This window comes from Opisthorchis viverrini, assembly GCF_000715545.1.
Source record: "Opisthorchis viverrini unplaced genomic scaffold opera_v5_1, whole genome shotgun sequence".
Lineage (NCBI taxonomy): Eukaryota > Metazoa > Platyhelminthes > Trematoda > Opisthorchiida > Opisthorchiidae > Opisthorchis > Opisthorchis viverrini.
In genome coordinates, this window is record NW_008751657.1 from 7125426 (window position 1) to 7145112 (window position 19687).

The 19687-nt window shown below is 40.6% G+C and overlaps 2 protein-coding genes across 2 annotated transcripts in view; both read right to left on the bottom strand.

Moving 5' to 3' along the window:
- Nucleotides 1-12343, bottom strand: part of T265_00118 (hypothetical protein) — a gene marked incomplete at both ends in the record, with an annotated part of 46660 nt that extends 34317 nt beyond the window's left edge. The window contains one exon of the mRNA XM_009163775.1: nt 12295-12343. Coding sequence (XP_009162039.1) covers nt 12295-12343 — 49 coding nt within the window. The remainder of the gene's footprint in view (nt 1-12294) is intronic.
- Nucleotides 12344-12968: 625 nt separating this feature from the next.
- Nucleotides 12969-14345, bottom strand: T265_00120 (hypothetical protein; the record flags this gene model as incomplete). Its single annotated transcript, XM_009163777.1, has 1 exon — nt 12969-14345. The coding sequence occupies one exon, from the start codon at nt 14343-14345 to the stop codon at nt 12969-12971; it is 1377 nt and encodes a 458-aa protein (XP_009162041.1).
- Between the last annotated feature and the right edge of the window lie 5342 nt (nt 14346-19687).

Consider the following 19687-nt stretch of genomic DNA (forward strand, 5'->3'; position numbering starts at 1 on the left):
TGCCCCCAGTAAGCTTTATTCACCAATACGTCCAGTTGGATGACTTGTTTATGATCCCTATAAAGCAGGGAAAGTGCGTCTCAGGCCAAATTCATGCTTAATTTCAGTGTTTAGTTAAAAGTATCGTGTTTGAAATTCCACTGTTGTCCCCATTGGAGCTTAACTGGGCTTGTGATATGTTGGAAGCTGAAGTATGACTTCGCTAACTGAAGTTTTTCTACGAAAACGCTAAACTGGTGAAAGTCAAAGTCAGCAAACTTGCACACGCCATATTTTTTAAGCCATTTGAAGCCAACTACTATTTAAGAGGTCCGTTTACTTAAGTCATGTCATTTCATTGGCGGATTGGCGAGTGCCGCGAATAAACACACCCACAAAATATATTCGATGCTTGTGTACGACGCAGACATTACAGAAAGCATGTGATCAGCCTTATGCTATTCTGTACCGTTGACTGCCACCAAAGGTGGATGCTAGGAGGCTGTTGCCGTATACGATTTCGTAAAGTTTCATTTGGTTCGACTAGTCGCCTGCAAAAATGGTACAGACACAATGGCTTTTCTTCATATGATTTAGTAGGAAATTCCACAGGATCCTCTAGGCCTGTATGATATACCCTTAAGTGATTAAAGCCTCAAAAACAGACAAATGCCGTCCTACTGAACATGTCCGGGAAATTTCGATACAGCAACCCAATCAGTACAGACCGGTCTCTCTTGCTAGGTCTTCTGTTTTTATAAAGGTCACAATGTAGGCTAGCAAAAAGTGTTTGTTGAAAAAGGTCAACCATCCTTAAGGAGGCTTTGGTTTACATTTTTTCCACATAAAATAGACAGTGATAGTTTTATACAAGATCATTTTAAATATACGTATACATATATTATGTATGTAGAATGTATACATAAATGCAATTAATTCTACTGATTTGGGTCAAGTAAAGTTTAATCCAACGGTAACAAACCCATGACTGTTAATTCACTGTCTAACCAGTAGCTAGCGAGTGTATTCTACAGAGTTGTGAGTAACAGTTATTCGTAATTGTCGTCATTTTCTATCCGCTAAGGGAGAATGGTTCAGCCTCTAATTCTTGAAGTATACCCACGAACTTAGCAAACCATCATGCTCAAATGAATCCTCAGACGAGGAGGTTTCTACGACGTTTTTTCCGCACTGGACTAAACTTGACTGCTAGACTCCCAGTTCAGTCAGATTAATAAAGCATGTTAGTTCTACTTGTAAAGTAGGGAAAATTAAAAATTTCTTTAAAAAGATCAATGAAGTCCGCTCTGCTGTTCATACCCTTTAAAGAAACAAACTTTCTGTGTTAGTTAAGAAGAGAGTCAGATGCGCCATTAATTACATGTTTCAGTCATTTTCTTTAGAAAAACCAAAATTTACTGAATGGGAAATGGCTCCGCATGGCTCCCCAGTAAAAAGCACAGCGTCCTTAAGTTTGTTGACAGATCATTCCCACAGTACTATAAACTTTCGTATCCTCATCGTGTTCGATTTTAAGGGTTTTTTCATCACGTAAGAAAACAAAATATACGATCTCATCTGATTGCTTACGTCAGTATCGTTTCTTTCACTTACCAATAAATCTTACTCAAGATGTCTAAACTAAACAGTTGAAAACTAGCAGTCCTTAATGTCTTGAATATCAGTGGCATTCGACCTCAAGAATGTTAGACTTTAATGTCCTAGCAAGCCCACAGCATTGGAGTTTGTCTCAGTGTTACGAGCCGTATTTTCAATTACTTCACGGGTACGTTAAGCAGTCTGTACTACCATCAGACTCGAATGTGACTGCAATGGTGAATCATGACACAATAATTTTAGTACTTCCACTTCCCTAGAGTTTTGACAGAATTTTGTCTGTAAAAGACGTCCCTCGGTTCCTTCCGGTGCAACAGTGAACAACATAGCAGAATAATTTCACGTACACATAGGTATGTATCAGTCTTCGTTTACCACGTAAAGTGGACTATTCTATCCCAGGTTTTCTTGCTAATTTTTTCCAGTGTTCTTTTATTTCGTTTGGCAACTGTACACTTTCTCTGCCTAAATCATTGAATGATGTGAGCAGTTTTTACACTTGCGCTGTGCAGCCTCCGTTTTCGAGTCTAACCTGAAAGCAGTACTATGATGTCTTGGGCTTCTCAGGACCTAGAAAAATTCAATTCTGCCATCCTGAACCTGTTGCACATAAGTTCGGGACTACTAATTCCAGTGTATTTCAGAATAAGGATAAACAAAAGACACTCGGACCTCTAACGCTTTTGATCTTTAAAAACACATGGGCACAAACGAATCAGGCAATCAGTACCTCGTAGGTTGGTCTTAACGAACTGACTGCCTGACTAGCAACAAGCGTAATGCTGCTTTAGCAGTAAAGGCCTTTACATATGGATGGTTGACAAAATCGAACCAGGCCCGCCAATCAAACGATCGATGTGGCGCATATGCAGTCAGGTTGTGACAGCGGGCTGCTAGCTGTCCTAAACGAGCCAGTTTAATTGAAAAATTTTGTTACAACCGTAAATGTTTGGAACATCGTGGTGAGACGGCTTCGTTAACTGCCGTTCCGGAACGACTGCCAGTTGTATCGTGGCGTATTGTGCGGATATAGTGTTTACTTTTTTAATATGCGTAATTTGATGATCAGGATCAAAATCCCAGAGGAAAAGGGAGTTTGGATCCTTTAATTAGTTTTATCTTTACTTTAATGGCAAATTTTAATCCAAAGTGACATTAACTGAGCCACTTTGAGAGATGTTTCGAACTTTTTCCACGCTTTTTCCAGTTCCCCGTGTTGGTAAACTAATTCAACCCTGGTGTTTATCATGCGGATTGATTTCCTTTTCCTCCGGACTTCAAGTTACAATATTCGATTTCTGTGTCACCGTAACACAACACAACCTCATATCTAAGTGAATGCTGTAAGATCCAATCAACTCAAATGGGAGCTGTCAGTGAATTTGTTCTTTTCGGAAGAAAGAACACCTAAATGTCAAAAACGATCACAAAGACTAGCGAAACGTGATATCTGCAGGAGCCTGATTCTTCCGTGCAATCAACTAAACAGCAGTATACTAAATCGCACGGGTTTTGGCTACATCACCAGTATACTAATAAGGCGGAAGCAATCAACAAGGAAAAGGACAATGTAATCCACGGTATAAAGCTGGGTAAAAGGGTTTTTTGAAATTTCTCCTCAGGTAAATATTAAACTCTGATCCATTTCGTTCCATTGTCAAGCAGTTTCAAAGCAGTGAACACCAAGCAATTGATTAAAACATCAATTACTCTGATCCGAATGGTAGCGTAGATATATTTCTCAGTGATAAGACGCAGGGAAACAAAATAGTCACCGTATTTTGTGGGACGACACCATTTATAAGTCAATGAAGACTTTCCACAGCCAACGTGGTCTTCACCATTATGGGGCATATCGGACAAGTTCATCAGTCTACAAGCAAACTCGTATTAACGAATTAAGTTACTGCTAACGACAGACATGCCTGAACCTCCACTAGATATTCCATCTATGATGTCATTTGCCTGAACATGCCGATGAAGGCCGCTTATGTTTCGGTTGAAACGATCAATATTGTTTTCTTCGTATAAGACTAATACGAACAAGAGATTCGACCAAGATTCATTTGAGTATCTACTTGACAAAACTTCATTTGAAAGTAACCGGTTATCTGCTATTGTATCCAATCTGATGTTCAATTTAGTAATAAAATGAATGAAAATTAATGGACTAGACCTAAGTGATGAAATCAGAGGGCATAAAAAGACGGTGGTTGTTTCTGCAAATGTTTGCAACAACTGCAAATGCGGTGCCATATTAAGAGCAATACGCCCATATCTTGACCAATGTTCAAATTGAATCACTTAGCGGCCTTCGTGCAACACACCTAACTGAGGAATAACAAAACCCAGAAATACAGTTGGGATTCACTTGATTCTCTTTTCAACAACTTGATTTTACGAGCCGTGTTTATCTGCGGTTACTAGTTTGGTAGAAAAAAATATCGGGATATCATTCGGGTAATAAAAATTTTCTATTTATAACTCTGTAAACTGAGAACTTCAATTTAGGATCTATGAGTTTTTTCTGACCAGGTGGTCGGTTTTGTTGCTACTGGCTTAACTTTGTAGTCGTCAGGGCTGTATATACTACTAACCACCTGTGACGAGAGCCACTGTTTAAGAGACTCAATGCAATAATTTCTAGAGCAAGGAGACTAACAAGAAAAGCCTATCCAACAGTTGTCATGCGTTCGTAACTACGATGACCAAATTGCACATCGTATGGACATGACTGAAGGTCATTTCATTATCTGACCTTCGCTGAATCTTGGGAAAAGTTTTTGCACAAGACGGTTATCAGAATGTCAATGCCAAGTCTTGCGTAAACATGGGACTTTGAGGCACTAATCTGCATCCTTGCATTGGATTCCTGCAGCAACGCTTACGTCATAAAATCGGAAAAGTTTCAAAAACGAAGAAAGTGAATTTAAAAAAACTACCAAGCTGACAGTACCAGCAGCTCAATTTTTGCTGATAAATGCTGTTCCGTTCCCCAAGCTGGACGACTGGGTTGCGGATATTTTGGCACCAATCAAGCTGACGCCACAAGTGCGTAGTGGACAAAAGTTACCTCGTTGTCTGGCGGGGCGCCGGTGAATTTCGTTGAAAACTTAGATCCGGAACGACTAAAATAGTTCCAAGTATTAAAAGATACACTTCGACGTCCGAGTGAATACATTTTGCAGTTAGAAGGCTGTAATTTTAAATAGCAATGACTTTAGACAGTGCAACGCAACACAATTCGAGTAAAACAGTTTAGTTTTAGTTTAGTTTGATCGCGCAAAACACACTAACAAGCTTATGTTGACCAGAAACCGAAAGGGTTTTAAACAAATCTCTTCGCCTTCTCCCGCTAACCAATGAGCACATGTTTATGCGCTGTTAACTCTTTGCACGTCCCACCGCAGTTTTATTTTTTTCAGTGGCCATGCTAGGGATTGTCTGTTCCATGTGGAATAAGGAAAAAGTGCTATTTCGTACCACAGTATAAAGCGGGGATGATTGCAGTCGGTCGTCCATCCACGTCTAGTCTTGTAATATGCTGTAGGTAAACGGATATTATAAAGTCATTTTGACTCGTGCTGATACGAACACCCACGGTTCAAAACTATTTTCCCTCAGCTAGCATCACGTGAACATTAAACAACCTGGCTGTACATACTGACCACCGAAAACCATCGATCCTTCGGTCTCTTCACAAGTAACTGTCCGTGTGCACTTACTGTCAACTCATTATCCCGTTTGTTCCAGCTCGTGCGGTCTATCTGTGTTACATCCTTAAGGTGAAGATATGCATTTTCGATCAATTGAACGTAGTTTTGTTATTTGTAGAATTTTCATCCACATCGCGCTCGTCTAAAAATTCATCTGTTTGTTCGGGGGCAGTGATTCTTAGAGGAGACAGCACTGGAGCGACGAAGTGTAAATGTGAATACTACAAATCTCGCAACTACATGCAGTTAGTTTGATTCGTGCAAGGCAGAGAAAGCATTGGACGTGAGTTTTGATCCTAATTGCGTTCAGTGCACATCCATGATTGTGTGAAACGTTGAACCTAGAGGCGTTTGAAACTCCATGTAGGGGTGCTACTATATCTCGTCCGGCGCACACTCAGTGCCTCGAACGATATCCAAGTAACTGTCCCGGTTGTGTTACTGATACGTTCCCTCAAAACTTTTCAACCAGACTCAAAGCACGCGTGGCCCTACCTAAACATGAGATTCGCTAGGTGGTCAATTGATCGATACAAGCAGGACTTGTAACTCGATCGTCGTTCGTGCCATTGGACAAGTTAACAACATGGCTCAAGCTTTTAAGACATGATTATTCAGATGCATTCAATGTGCGCCGAAAGAGTAGTGCATGGAGTTCCAATATCCTCACGGTCCATTGTATGCACTGAATTTTCATGAGGGAGAAACTCGTTTCCACTGCGCACCATAGCTGGTATGAATTAAATAAAGTTGAGCCAGAACAGAGGAAGGACAGTTCACTCAATAGCGATAGGAATACACACCCATGACCATCTGACTCAGCTGCACCCGTTTCTTTGAAGAGTTAGCCACAACAAGGTTAAGTTCTTGACTTGTATGTGATTCACACAGCCCTAACTCTCGGTACAGGGGAGTGGATAACAGGCCAGCTGGATCTCATACTCGTGTTTTGGAGACAAAACTTAGGCACAATGTGGTACGTGCCGACTAGTTCGCATTCTTCCAAAGTAATTATCCGGCATATTGACTGCGATGGACAAAACTCACTATCAGAAAGAGATCCAAAGAATCACAATGCTTGACGGAGCTTAAATTGGCAGCAGTTGAGTGATATCATTAGAGTTTCTTTTGGTTTTGCAACCGCAGTTCCCTCTCTCTCTCCACCTCTCGACTTTAAATTTACATCGGCTTGTCTGCGAAACATCCAGGCGGCTGCTCCTTATAATGTGAAGTTTTTTTTATTCCGCCTTTTATGAGGTATTTGAGCATAATTTAAATTGAGGTAGGTCGACTTAGCATCCCTGTAGATCACCTTATCAATCAGCTAAACAGCTCAATGACCGAAAATAATTGAAAATGCTCGCATTGGATGAGTGTTTCAGAACCTGATAAGTCCACGCCTGGAGGACGGATAATGTAGTATGGTTCTGAAGAAGTGTGACACACATTTTAAAAGTTACCAAAATTCATAATGATAAGACAATGTCCTCTTTGTCCATTCATTGGCAAAACTCACGAAAGTGCAGTAACACACACCATACTCAAGACGCTACACACCCATAAGTTTTGTTTATGCCTTGCCTTTAACCGGAAATGTACACGAGTGTTTGGACTTCCACGGTTACACAAGAATAGTATTTCTACGCACCACAGTATATTCATGATGAGCACACCACAACACTGTCTTATAGACTGGCTTGTGGACAATACTGAACCTACTGGGGAATTAACGTGCTATGGCCAGAAGTATGCGTCTAATTTCAATCAGCAACAAAAGTTTTGTTTATGCCTTGCCTTTAACCGGAAATGTACACGAGTGTTTGGACTTCCACGGTTACACAAGAATAGTATTTCTACACACCACAGAAAATTCATGATGAGCACACCACAACACTGTCTTATAGACTGGCTTGTGGACAACACTGAACCTACTGGGGAATTACCGTGCTATGGCCAGAAGTATGCGTCTAATTTCGATCAGCAACAAATGATGATTAAACCGCTGGTAAAATCGTCTCGTCAAATGCACAACTGATTTCCATAACCGTTCCTCTTCAGGAGACATTTGGTTTGACATTGGAACTTTACTGTTATATTCCTTCCCCTAAATATATCCTGAACAGTCTTTTCATGATGCACGTTATGAATGTTCGTCCTCATTCAACACAGAACTGTACAAACAGTACAAGAGTTTGGCAGTGTAGAGCCCAGTGAGCCCCATTTTTCCCGATTTTTTCATGACTAACAGATTAACTTTAGATTAATAAAATTCTTAAAGAAAAGATTAACTGATTATTCCAGTAGCTTATGCTATTACAGACGCTAGACAGATTACAGGCTTGTCGTCTGTTAAATACTGAAAAGTGGATTTTCTACAAAAAGTAGCAACCTTTTCGATTTTGACAGTACCAATAGGCTAGCTTTCACTAGCATACTAGTACTCTACTACACTACTAATAATGTGTCGATGTAATTCACTGCCCATCAGACAGGAATGTATTTTAAGGTTGGAACTATCAAATCTCTACGAATGTTTCGTTATAGTTGAACAAGAACAAAGCCTCTTTCGTACGGTCTTCACGCAATGGCGCCGGACATGTGGGGCAGAACAATTTGGGATAAGCGAAGAGTATATCAGAGAGTGTTTAAGTAATACACAGGCATTTACTGGGAAGTACTCTACTTCATACAAGTGATGAGGGGCTCGTTTTCTCAGCGACCAGGACGAAATTATGCATTCAGCTGCCATTTAAGGGGAGTAGCGCGTCAAATAAATGTCAACGTTTAAAAATCTCGATAGAACTTACATTCTCGCCTCCAATCCACTGCGGTGGACCGAATCTACATGTATAACGCTATTACTAAAAAATGACAAACAAAGGGAGTGTTACGACCACCTTCCATACTATCTAAAAGTACGACCACACGAAAGAAAGAACGCAATGGGAAGGATAGACGTACAGTTAAGTCCATCGTTAGTCTAGCATTTGTCTCTTTGTCTACATGCGACGCCGGTGATCATCGATCAGTTGCTGAATTTACATAGTATCAGAAAGTCGGATGCTTTTGAAATCATCCATCGTAAGTGAAAACGGACCGAGACTTCAAACATCAGGTGGCTAAAACCTTACCCGCGTGTTTCAAAGAAATCGATGCATCTAACAGTTGTATCCTGGTAAACCTGGTATCACATCTTATCCCCCACTTCTGCGCCCTTCGTAACATGAACGCTCCAGCAGCACTGGTTACCCATACTTTGTGGTAACCACGTCAACTTAACCCACACACTTTCATTCTCAATTCCAAACAGCAGTAGCCGGTACTGATAATTTAAAAGCAGCGTTCTGCTGTGAGCAAGATCGTGAAAGTAGACGAGTGAATAAGCTGACAAAAATTATCTCACAATTTCACCAATTTCTTGTTTGTCCATCGTATTACTTAGTTAGCTGGCAGTTTAATCAACCACTTAAGGTTTTTGAACGTAATAGTATCATCTTCCCGTAATGGCTTGTCACCAACCTTCGTTAGTGATGGCGACTATTCTTGCAAAGAACAATATATGAGAAGTAATGAAATTATGGATACCAAAGCTGCTGCTTACCTTACAGGGAACGATCAGGTCCTGTGTGTCAGTACGCATTGGTCCACGAAAAAGATCGGTTGATTTCCAAGTTTTCAGTTCAGAATTCTCTACATCCACTCAGGCGGATGTAGAATAATCGATGGTCCGTAGATATTTATGGAAAGAGTACGTGCACGCCACAGAGACTTTTAGTAGGTTGATACACACTCTAACTAGTGCTACTCAGGACGTTTTGGAACAGTTATCATTGGACCAACAGAGGCAAACATTCATTCAAAATATATTCTGCCTTACGGAATAGTTTATTACTTCAGTACAGTGCTGTAATTGTCAATCGGTCCGAATGATTATAAAATATTCAACTCATGATCCTAGTTGACAGTAGAAGTGGTCAGATCCACCATTCAACTGAGGAACATGACTTTGAAATTTGGCATTCACTACGGGATGCAAGTTCGCATTCTGCTTGATTTTCCGTGTCTAAATCACGTAGTTTTCCACCCAGCTTCGCAGTCACGCGTCAATAGTGTCTTTTAACTTTTGTCTGACTGATTTTGTTGCCGTGAATTTGTAGAATGTCAGGTTTCACTACAAAACTTTGAATAGTCAGAGAAGACTTGGCTTTGGTGATATAAACAATTATTTACAAATTTAAGATGAAGTCAACGAAAACACTTGTTTATCATGATCAACAACTTAGTATGTTCCTTGGAGATCGCTTCACCTTTTAGTCAAAGCGTTATCCAAATTTGTTTTGATGTGAAACCACATATAGGGTTGATGAAAAATCCCGTACAGGCTTTTTACTTTTCTTGGACCACTGAGCAGGCCTTTCTGTTGTGTACTGTGTTGGGAAACAGTACAAATGAGATCTTGATTCGGGCTTCACATAAGCACTATCATGCTTTTCCAAATGACTATCTATATAGATCAATACAATTTAAAAGGAAGAAAATTAGAGAACTAGACCCAGAAATGGGAAATTCCGTATTGGTCCAAGGAGAGTACTTACCAGTCTTCAAAGCAACATCAGTTCAGATAACTAAGTCTGTTTTTTCTGCAAAATACACTAAATTACATAAGAATATTGTGTTGGTCAAATGTGTGAGGTATAAAACGTTCCATTGCCGAGTCATTGAAATTAAAAGCAACAGTACTTAAGTAGACGTAACTTTCTTGAACAAGTGGAGGTCTTGATTTGTCTTGGAGCTTATTTACGCCCTTTTTGTGAATATGCAAATGATCCTGGAGTACAAAGCTTACAAATTTTACGGAGAGCTCCCAGTGTCCACAGTTTCATAAGTAGAATAGCCTTACTTTTCAGGGTGTGTTGTACAAACCGCTAAATTAGGTGAGGTCATTTTGGTTAAATGCTTTGGAAAGAGTAATGAGTGGTTCGTTGGAAAACGCTGGCTGATCCAGAACGAAGCACGCGTACATAGCTTCGGTGCATAGCTAGTCAACAAGATGTCGTTGATTGGGGCCAGCACGCGGTGCACAAATATCCCACGATGAAGTGCATGAAAACGATCACTAGTGTTCTAACTGAGGAGCCCAAACAGTACCACTTGGAGGTGGCAAAAACTCAAGATGGACATTCTCCATCACAACTGACGGGTAAGCTCGAGCTAGAGTGACAGCGACGTGGTACTAGATCTGAATATGTTCAGCTAGTCTTACTATATTTGGAGAAGCATAGAAGTCACCAGTGAGTTGGTATGCTTTGCAGACATACAGATCACAACATTTATTCACTTACTTCGCGAAGGAAATAGTGCTTTTGAGAGAAGTTGCGATAAGAAACCTTTAGAAATTCAATGAGAAATGCATTTTGTAGACCTTCGGAAAGTTATTCTAGGCTAATCATGATAGTAAAAAGTAGAAAACCGCCTTCTTACTTGAGCCTACTCACTAACCAGAAAAAACGAATGTCGTAAGCAGCCAACCACCGTTTTATCAATAGGTGAAATTTTATGCAATGTCATAATAACATCAGAAACTACTGTTATCCTATGTAAATTTCTGAAGAATCAGTTGAATTGTGGGCACACTAGTTATTGATCTTCTAGAAGCGTCAGCCAATATTAACCGTTTTTGCTGGTTGGGTTAGTTAAGAATGCATTCTCGTGTCGTCTACTTTGGAGACGTGTTTAACTAGAAAGACCATTAGTTGGGTCTTTGAGGGGACAAATTTTTATCAACTTCTTCCAGACCACCGGATGTGTGGACCGAAAATAAATATATGCGGGGCTTGGAAATTAGCTGATAGCTGGGTACTTCACAGACTTCCCTTAAGTACTCATTTACTGTTGAGTCGAGCTTATATGATCGCCCTGAATACGGTGGACCAGAATCTCTGGGACAAACTGATATGAATCCTCTACTGGGAAGAAGTTAGGTAGCTCAGGGATGTTGAGCTGTTCGCCATTAGCAAAGACTGATTTGATCAACGAAAAGAACAGCGACCGAAATTCAATGAAGTTTAGTGAATGACCAGTTTTAAGTAGATACCATATCTTGCAGAAATTATGACCAGCAGAAAATATGACCAAACCGTTTGGAAAATGCGTTTGTTTTAACCCATTTAAGTATAGTCTTAAAGATGCAAATGCTTGTGAGTTTGCCTAGGTTTAGTGCACACCGTCACTTACAGTAGCTTCGTTGAAACCAGAGTGACCCCTCGCCAAAGAATCTATAAAATTATCTTTCTTAAAAGGTTTTATCGAGTAAGTTCACCAAAACAAAGGGTAAAATGCCTCACCTTACCGCAGCGATTCATACCCGCTTTAGTTCGAGTAAATCTTGAATTTCGCTAAGTGGCTGAAAAATAATCCAATAAATAGTGTGTCGGAACAAAACGTAAACAAATACCCATTCTGTATTTGACTGGAAGAAATTTCTTTAAATCTGCCTTCTTAGCGAAGTAATTTTGACGCAAATCAGGCATAGACGGAACATGTTGAGAAAGCTTTCCTAGCTGAACTGCTGTACAGCGATTCAGAGGATCTAGGGTGGGTCTCTTAATTGTACGTTAAACTAGTATCTTTTCCCTCTTATGGTGCACGATATGAAGGATAAATTTTGAAACCAATAAAAAATGAGGTCAAAATTTTACCTGTCTGGGGTTTATCAAATGGAGGAAAGCTGTTCAGTGTAGTGTGTATTGCAAAGTCTTAGATACGAGCTTTTTTATAAATAACCTGAAAGCCTAAGATGAGGACTCCGATTAGCTTTTCCTACCAAACCACAATCGTTTTGGTTAATTTGAGTATGAGAACAAAACAAGGTAAATGGGGCTGCAACTAGAACTTGTGTAGATCATTTGTGGCGAAGCTTATTGGGGAATTGAACAGTCTGGTCACTTTCAACCTCAGAGCCACGAAACTAAAAGCGTCTTACGAGAACCAAAATCATTGCAAAATGGGAGTGCTTTCTTGCTTGTGAGCATCCAGATTTGCAAGTCATAATCCTCTAACCTCAAAATGAAGCAGTGATGTCGTATTGGAGTCACCAGAACTGTTGATTTCAACTGTTTGTTACTGGTTCATTGAAAGTGCTTGAAAGCGGACTGGATTGAACCGACGAAATTTGTCCGCTAAAATGTACTGCATACAGTTATTTGTCTGACATTTCGCCCTGAAAAAAAGCGGACTGATTGAACCGACGAAATTTGTCCGCTAAAATGTACTGCATACAGTTATTTGTCTGACATTTCGCCCTGAAAAAGCTAATATGTCGAAAAATCAGGTGCAAAAGGATTACATTTCTCCCAGTTTTAATTTTAGACCTGAGCTGCGAGCACACTTTGATTTTCAATGATGGTGGGTACTAACCATTCAGAGTGCCTAACTCTTGATGGGACAACTGTGAGAGACTAAATCCGTGCTTCCACGGTACATCCTACGGTCCACCCGACCAAGTGAATCTACAAGCAGGAAATTATTTTTAATAAAAAAGTATGAAACATATATGTATGTTTAAATCTATTTCCCAGTGACTTTGCATCAGATACGACAAACAATAGACAGATTTTAAATCACAACAGAACTCGCAGGCTGTTTTCCAAAATCGGGTCACTTTTCAGTTTGAACTGCAATCGACCTTACGTTTTCTTTGCACAGTTCATGTGCTGCTGCAATATACCGCTTCCCATCTCGGGTGCAGTGGAATAACAAATAATCACAGATTATTGAAGCTAAACCTAGAAGCGCCAGATTCGATCCGAAAGACATGGTGAAGATGAAAAGGTTGAAACGTGCCGCCTCACCATCAACAATGACCCAAAACTGAATTCCATTCACTCTGCTAAACAGTCGGCTATTCTTGCTGAGCGGACGACGGATTTCCATAGACAAACCTTCGATATTAGATTTATGATCGTAGAGACCGTCGTCGCTCCCGTCCAGTTGATGGAAATTGTAACGTGGAAGACATCGTTCAATGGGGAGGTCCAAATCACAGTTCCATTCTATTGTTATGGCAATCACTCCACCATGACGCAACAAACGGTACGCGTTTCCGCCACTTAGATCCAGCATATCTTTAATTCTGAAATTTGGACAGAAACGATCCTTCTCGTGCTTTGGGTTGTACAAACAGGTATTCAGATAAGTTTCATTCATCCATTTTAGGATATTTTGTGAAGCTTTTTTAAAATAGGGAAATTCTATTGCATTTTTGATAAATACGGTGTAGTTTAGCACCTCACTTATGGGCTTGAACATACAACCGTTGACAATTTCATTGGACATTGTGCTCTGCAAGATTGAATCGTTACATCCAACAGTCGATTGATCGGGCTCCGGGATGTACGCTCCACAGTATAAAGAGTCTAAATCTTCTTGAACTGGACACCATCCATATATTTCACAACTTTCTGTGGCTTGACGGCAATTTCCAGTAAAGATTCCATGTGCATCAGCTTCAACATCTAGTTTCCATCCATCTGGTAAGTAATCAGCAGGACTTCGGATAGACTGTCCCCCTATATGACCAGAAACACAGTGGCTATCGTGCTCACAAAAGGCATCTTCCAAATTTCGCGCTTCGGCACAATATCCGTAATGTTGTGTTGTGTAGCCGATGATTCGTGTGATGATAAAGAATCCAGATTTCTGTACCGGCTGCAGTGTAAACTCGGCTTCGTCGATTACCCACAACGGCAAGTCACCAATTCCAGTGGCAACCGTCCCAACACCACGTACTTTTGTCATCACACCACTTAGTGCCGTGTCTGTCCGTTGATAAGACTTGTTGCACCACATAACGAATATCAAAAAATAGAAAAGCAATGAAAGGCGCAATAAACAGTTTAGGAGTCCAACAGCTCTATTCTTCACGCGGACGACTTTGGGCATGTCATAGATGAACATGTTTTCGAGTACTTCACCAAACCTTTTTTGCGTCCTATCCTTCGCCGTTCCATTAGTGTTTGCATTTGGTTTGGGCATGTGTACGAATGAGACTCAATGAGGTAGCTGTTGCATGTCAGGCAATCGTCCCGTTTATCCGACATCAGTCGATTTCAACTGGCCAAGTCACTGTGAATGGTTAGCTTGACATCGAACAGTTGGCCAGACCACCCGCCTGAAGAGTAAGCGTTCTCTGTTGCACGTGACGTCGGTAGATGTCTCGAAACAAGTGAGACTGTAACATAGGGTGTCCGTTGCGCGAAGCGGATAGGTTAAGTAGGAGGCAAGTTTGGTCACTTTTTGTGACAGAAGCTGACTTTCAAAAAGGAATTAGGACGCAGGTTCAAAAATGTAGTTTTCACATCCAACACTCTGAAGTCAAAAGAACTGGGTTGGTCGCACGTCAAATATTTGAGTAAAGCGGCACTGAACCGAGTTGCCAGTTCGTAGTAATTCCTTAAAAATCATCGACGCACAAATACACGGGCCGAAAGAATGCAGGCAAAATTGACAAAACGATCATTCTTTGACTTGGAAAACAAATTCGATTTGAAGATGCAGTAACCAACATCTGAGACTAAATTGTGCTTACCGTTTATGGCAACCGCTAACTACATGTACTGCCCAAAGATCATCTCATGTTCCAGTCCTAAACAATACCAAGATAATTTTTCTGATCGACAGGCCATTAACGTTTCAATCTGTTCCTGGCTCATCAAGTAGGCTTAGTCTTCGAATTCCCATCAGGCTTGTTCCGTAGTTCAAGAGAGGAATAGGGATGTTTGTAAGTAAGCATTCAGTTACCAATTAAGTTTATGTGACTGGACAACCAGGAAAATCTCAGCTGTTTCTTCTCTTCAGAATTTTCTTCAACCAGCCATGGGCACAATACTCCTAAGTCAACCTTGTATGCTCCAGAGTATGCTTGTTTCCTCTTTTTCTATACTTTCTAAATTCAGTACTTCGTTCCCTTGGGGGAGCATTCTGCAGCCATGGATTCGCCAGAGTTCCCCACATTGGATGCCACATCAATACTCTTCCGCAACCAGGTTGCCTGTAGACCCCGTTAAAGTTTTCTTGGTTTTTTTTATATGGGTATTCTGGCACAACTGACCAAAATCCAAATACATGCTTTTATCCTATTCAACAATTTTAGCGTGCATACGAGCCCCGAAGTAAAGTTCCAGACGAGTCGTTGTTTAAGCCATAGTTCATTTTTTCTCAGATTATGGAAAATAAGTTAAACAAAACAAGTTGAAGCTGGTGTCGGACTGTCTGTAAAGCTTAAGCAGTTGCTCTAGACTACTTATGTAGAAAAGGTGATCAATACTCTTCCAATGCTTGATCGGCCTTACTTTGGACTGCAACTATTGGATGCGCCCTATAAGTCAAGTGGACCCCTTAGATGAGTCTGATATTTTGAGGATGCGAAAAACATCTGGAATCAGAAGCCTCAGATCAGCCTAGAAAGTTATTTTCAGATATATACCACGCCTCACTTGGGAAAGGACTCTGAATCTAGTGGTATCTACTACAAAAGAAACTTAACAAATGAGGAATTTTAGATTTTTTGTATCACTTGGTAACAAGGACTTATTCCATTCAATTGTTGATCCGTTGATGTCAAAAGTGAATTGTATTCCGCAGCAAAAGTCGGTTGAATAGAAACAACGAAGATGGAGCAAAATGAAACTTCACCCTTCAGTTATATCCAAAATTGGATAGAATGTACCCGATGTGTCGAGAATTATACGACCATTATGTTAACAGACGCATGATACTTTAAATGCGGTACATACTGTGATTTTTTTTACTAAAAATATGTGTTGTTCTGCAGTGGCTAACTAATTTGATCGTCCTGGCCTTCTTTACATCTGACCTGTTTCCGATTCAAGCCTGCGAATAAGAAATAACAATAATCCATGCGGCTTGTATCAAGTAACGAGCAAATAAAAGTACAGTTTACTGAACTCAGTACCGTCAGGTGGCGACCAGTTTCTGGTTTGGCTGTCGAAGTTTTTTAAGAATTTATTTAGCCATTTAGTTAGTTATTTATTTCACTTACTGTCCTCAGAAAGCTCGCATTTACTCGTTTCTTTTACACTTACCACCGCCCAGTACACCAAAGCTAGGATCGGATCCACTTACTCGCTCACATCTAAATCATCCGTAAAGGTGTATCTTCTAGAAAATCTACCAACCAACAAAAGTGGACAAGCCAGAATCGAAGAACCACGCTCAGCAAACGAGCGTTCATAGGACATGTTTACTGGATCAAGAAACATATAGCATCCTCATGTATTTTTTCGATGACTTCCTGGCATAGGTTTTTGCGCACTCCAGATGTGGCACTAGAATAATCTATTCTCCTCAGTAGTATCTGTCAGCAGGTGTTTGAGGAATAATCAAAATCCAGCTTTATTCCTAAGAAGCACTGATAGTGTTGCAGCTATGATCTAAAAAGCGAATACATGGTGAAGAACATGGGTTTGCGCCCCACCTAGATAACAGTACGTTGACAGTGCTCAGTTTGTCCCAGATGCTTCCCTTGGGTTTCAATAGGGACACATTACATCATATACCGATTGCATTCACTGAAGCCAAACTCCTGCAAAGGTGTAAATTTTGGTTTATTGCGTGTCAAAAGATATTTCGAACAGTAAGATATATGATATTTCGTGCAAAGAAACCATAACTTAGCTGTAATTTATGCAACAACTGATCTTGGCGGCAATGCATTTCAAGTTTACTCTTGAAGCAAGTGGTGCTATTCACACTGCCCCCGAAAACCCGCAAAAACCACGCCGATGAGGTTTGCGTCAATCACTGTTTTTCTTCTTTTAGAGTTGCTAAAATCTGGGAATAATCAACCTAGAGTGTTTTACCGATTGATAGCAGAAGTTGTCTCGCGGATTTCACCTTTTGTTGCATGCTACATCTTTACCTAGCCTATTAAATCAAAATAAAGCTGCTGAAAAAAAAGTTGCTGAAAAATCCAGACCCTAGATGTCTAAGCTGTTTCGAAATTCAGAATTTGTCAAGCTTTATTATGCGCAGAGTTTTTAAAAAAACCTTTACTTCCCAGGTAAATTAGGGCGACATTAACTTTACTCAACTAAGGTAGTCTCATGGCAATCTCTGTCTCAAGACGGTGTCATCTATCTCACATAAAATTACTTCATTCCCATCCCCTGAGATTGTCTTTCAAATGAAAAATTTCTTAAAAGATCATCTCTTGACTTTTCAACGAAGATCACCACAGCGCCAAATTCCAATCCAAAAACGACGGGATTTCTAACATATTTTCATGTACTCCTGTGTATTCCTGTGTATGTATGAAGTATCCCTGCGTCAGTCAGTTACCAGAATAGTTATGTAAATAAAATTTTGCCCCATTCAAGTGAATAAAGGCGAGCATAAGGTATATGAAGAGGAAATCGAGTGAGAGGCGACACTGGCTACCTACTAAAGAACAACTAGTGCAGATTACTAATAGGATGGATGACTTGAGCTTTTCAGTGGAGGCAGTGCTGCGGCTATGTTCAGCAAAAGGTGTATGTGTGGGGGACGTGAGTTGGACCGTGACAAGTTCAACACCCGAACAAATCGTTTTTGCCGACAAAGAGTCGGATCTCAATGTCGTATTGCGATAGTTTCAGTCCCTGCGGTTGTGCGTTGCTTCACTGATCTGGGTTGCTTAGCCGGCGCCTTGTGAACAATGCGGAAACTTTGGCTGAGAAGCACGTTGTGCACCGTCCCTGCTAGATGTTGTACTACTGAGCTGGTTATAGTCTTCCTAGTTCCGGAAGCTAGTCAGAGTGAATGTGTACCTTCATTTTTGCCCGAGCTGCCTAGTCGTGCATCCAATGTATTCCGCTGCAAAGCGGCAAGAGAATGAGTACACTAACATACTTTGGGCGTGGACAGGCACTCTATCTTTGGGATTAAGGGAATACAGACGATTGCGTGTGAACCATGTTTGGAGTATTGCGGCCGGTACAACTGTGTTCAAACTGGCAAATGTCTTTTGTTCAGTGATTCGGTCGGTATATTTCCCATGAACGGGGTTTCTTTCAACTGTGGAGGTATCACGGTTAGCTTCTATCCTGCTCAGATAAAACTGTCGTTGAACCCGTTATCTCTCAGAACGTTAGTGAGAGTTGGGATTTCTTGTTCCAGCGCATCATCAGCGCGCATTTCCTTCGCTCTGTTAGCTGGGCTATGGATGAGATCCCGTTTTTGCTTTTGCTCTGCTGTTAAACGTTAATTTAGTGCCCGGGCAAAGTAGGTTTTGATGAGAGAAACTTCATGAGCAGCTGAAGTGTGAGGGATGAAAAGGTTACCTCCGCTGACCTCCTACACAGATTGATATCAGGCTTCACGGGCGAAAAAAACTCGAAAAATTTCGAAATTTTGATGCAACATGGGAGCTATCGGTTCTTGTACTGTTGCCACCAGATGAGCAAACTGTCCACCCATTTCGGTTACTGGATATGTCATATCTTTGCAGTTTATTCCAGCAAGCTTAGGTAGGTGGAAGTTGATAATAAAACCCTAGAAATGTTTATTTTTCGGAATACCGTGACAGCATTTAGGTACCGCACATTTAGGTAAAAGCCTATTGCATCGACTGCCATTCTTTTCGGATACTTATATCAAAGTTGATGAACTGCTCGCTAAGTATGAGTGGTGTGATACTATGAATATAGGGGCTTCCCTCGAAATGTCTTCTACAAGAGATACGCCCCGTGAAGTTGGGCTTGAGGACTTCACTCAGCAGAACAACGCACGTCTTGGACTGTTCGACAACTCATGATTTCCTCCTGGACACAGAAGCGCAAAAAGTACTCATTAGACTTATGTCCCTCTGAAACATTACCCTTTAAGCCTGCGTATCACACTAATTTGTCCTACATGCTTTTGTTCATTGAGATAGTGAATGAATCGTGGATCAACCCTTAGTCTTTCTTTAAATTCTAGCAATTCCAGTGAAGGGAAGCTGCCTTTTTTGTCGAATGATATGGGGTTACATATCATCCTATCAAACGGCTAAATTTGCTTTTTTATTGTTACATAACTGTCTGTTTTATGTAATACCATCATGCATATCTTGTTCTGGACCACACACAGCAGCGGTCTCTATTTGATATCCATTTTACATGAAATGGGGACAGCTGGGGGGCAGGATGTATGTGTGTACACTGAAAAATGATCCAAACTAACACCCTCAATTGATGTGGTTGTCCTGTATGTTGAGTCTTGATTTGAATTTTTCTGGACACAACAACCCGACCAGATAATACAACTACCATACCAAGCTATCAGTGTAACAGTTGGTACTACTGATGAGGCGTGCGACTAGTATGTGGTTTTCTCGTAAA